General features: G+C 47.9%; 1 protein-coding gene across 2 annotated transcripts in view; it reads right to left on the reverse strand.

Annotated features, from left to right (window-relative positions):
• Positions 1-65: 65 nt before the first annotated feature.
• The window catches only part of secisbp2l (SECIS binding protein 2-like), a 33,143-nt gene continuing 30,708 nt past the window's right edge, over positions 66-2,500 (reverse strand). For both annotated transcript variants that reach the window (XM_079874876.1, XM_079874877.1), the window contains exon 18: positions 66-2,330. In XM_079874876.1, coding sequence (XP_079731002.1) covers positions 1,765-2,330 — 566 coding nt within the window. In that variant the 3' untranslated portion in view covers positions 66-1,764. The remainder of the gene's footprint in view (positions 2,331-2,500) is intronic.

Raw genomic sequence — 2,500 nt, forward strand, 5'->3', positions numbered from 1 at the left:
AGATAAAACACTCCAGAATGACACACTTCACACTCATGCTAAGAAAACACACATGGTACAGTAGGTAGTTTACTGAAAACAGTTTAATTGTATTAACGAACAGTCAGAGAACAGTTACTGCATGTACAGACACTGTGAATTCACCATCAGAACTGCTGGAAAACACACGTCAGAGATGCGTGAGAGTTTCACATTAGTTACCAAAGCATGTTCATGTTTATGTACATAGTGCAAAAGACACGCCGATGAGAATCACTCCAAACACACAGAGAGAGAGAGAGAGAGAGAGAGAGGGAGAGGGAGAGGGAGAGGGAGAGAGAGAGGGAGAGAGGGAGGATCCGGGCGCTGCTACGGAAAGCTTATTGCACTGAGATCGTGATGATCCACAACATTTACACGGTTACACGATCTCGCCGGATCGGACTCTCCGTTCGCCCTCGTGTTAGTCACCAATACACCAGACATTTACCAAGAGAGCGTTAATGTACATTATAACCTCAGAAATCCTTCATGTGGAGCTGAACGTGACTAAAGACGCAGGAGAAAGACCAGAGTAAACGTGGTTAGAGACACAAACACACACGGAGAGGAGCTTCTGTCCATCTGAAGCACCAGAATACGGTAATTTACCAACACGATCCCATCAGTGCAGGAGACACCCGACGACACGTGAAATAAAACACACCCGTCATCTGTTTTCATTCAAGTGCGATAAATAGAACCGAAGACGACAGAATATTAGAAACATTTAAATGTTATGTACACCAGGATTCGTTCAGTTGCTCACGTCATTAGTTATGCATTGAGTTTCTCTTCTGTAGAGTTCGTTAATGCTTCGTTTTCCACCTGGTTAGACTAACGCACGCTTAGATCAGACGTGTGTGTGTGTGTGTGTGTGTGTGTGTGTGTGTGTGTGTGTTGGAATGAATGAACGTTTGCATCTTTCATTAACTTTAAGAAAGAATTCACCCAAACCTTGAATCATTTACTCGCCCTCATGTCCTTTATTTCTTCAGTGGAAGCATCATGACAGCGGTTCATATGAATCAGTGATTCATACTCTCAAATCTCAAATTTAATGGAATCGTTCAGCCAAAAATGGTCATTCTGTCATCATTTACTCGCCCTCATGTGGTTGAAAGCTGTATGACTTTCTTTCTTCAGTGGAACATAAAGGAAGATCTGAGAAATGATTCAAATACCGTCTGATAAGTTGTTCAGCCTTTGAGCTGCGACACGAGGATGAACAAATGATGACAGAATGAACTGTTCCTTTAAGAGATTGAGTCACATGACCGGCTGTTATGATGCTCTACGGTTATGTTTGGAGCTCAACAGCATCAGTCATTGTTCACAATGATGAAGAGCATCATCGGTCGTTCATCTGAAGGGTTTGAGGACGAGCCGACGATGATGAATCGTTCACAGAGAGTGTGTGAGCAGAGAACCTGAGTCAGTGTGTGTGTGTGTGTGTGTGTTTGTGAACGTTTGTATCCTTCATTAACTTTCAGAAAGAATTCCCCCAAACCTTGCGTCGCAGAAGAAACGACACGATGACTAATACATGAAGACAGAATGAACTGTTCCTTTAAGACTCACAGAGATTCACAGAGCTGATTCGTATGAGTCATATGATGATGCTTTACGATCATTTGTGGAGCATCAGTCAATGTTCACAATGATGAAGAGCATCATCCGTCGTTCCTCTAAAGGGTTTGAAGGGTGGACCTGACGATAATGAATCGTTCACAGAGAGTGTGTGAGTCAGTGTGTGTGTGAAACACCCGTCACCGTGTCCGCCGCGTCCTTCTCGTCACCCGCCGGTTCTGCGATGACATCAGAGTCGTCGAGCTCTTCCTCGTCGCTCACCCGGCCCTCCTCGTCCTCCTCGTCCTCGGAGCTGCTCGCTCTCCTCAGCTGCAGGTTCTCCAGAGTCTTGGAGACCCAGGACTCGATGCGGCTGCTGAGCGGCACGATGGGCTCGGGTGTGTACTCCTCTTCCTCCTCCTCGTCCTCCTCCTCCAGCATGCCCGGCACCAGTGTGCTGGTGGTGCTGGTGATGGAGGAGTTGAGCCGGTCTCGGCCGCTGCCGTCGAGGGATCCGGTCTCGGTGCTCAGAGACGCCCACTCCAGCCGGTCATCGGTGCGGGACTCGTCCTTCTCCGGCGCTCGGGCCGCGGCGGGACTCGGGATCAGGCTCTGATTGGCCGTCGGCTGAGGGGGCGGGGACACGACCTCACGCTGATCTTTGTTGTTCGCTCTGCTGATTGGCTCAGAGTCCGGCGGCTCCGGCGCGTCTGCGTTCTCCACCATCGTCCTCCAGTTAGTCTCTGCACACAGAACATTTAGACATGTTATATATTGCAAAGTCTTGATGTTGTGTTCAGGCTCTACTAGAACTTGAATGTTGATTATTCTCCTCATATTCTCCATTGTTGCGGCTCCTCTCTTCCCAGTCTGTCAGTAACGCCAGAGAATGTCTAATATGGCGAGAAGTTTC

The sequence above is a fragment of the Squalius cephalus genome, assembly GCF_949319135.1.
Source record: "Squalius cephalus genome assembly, chromosome: 6".
NCBI classification, from domain to species: Eukaryota; Metazoa; Chordata; class Actinopteri; order Cypriniformes; family Leuciscidae; genus Squalius; species Squalius cephalus.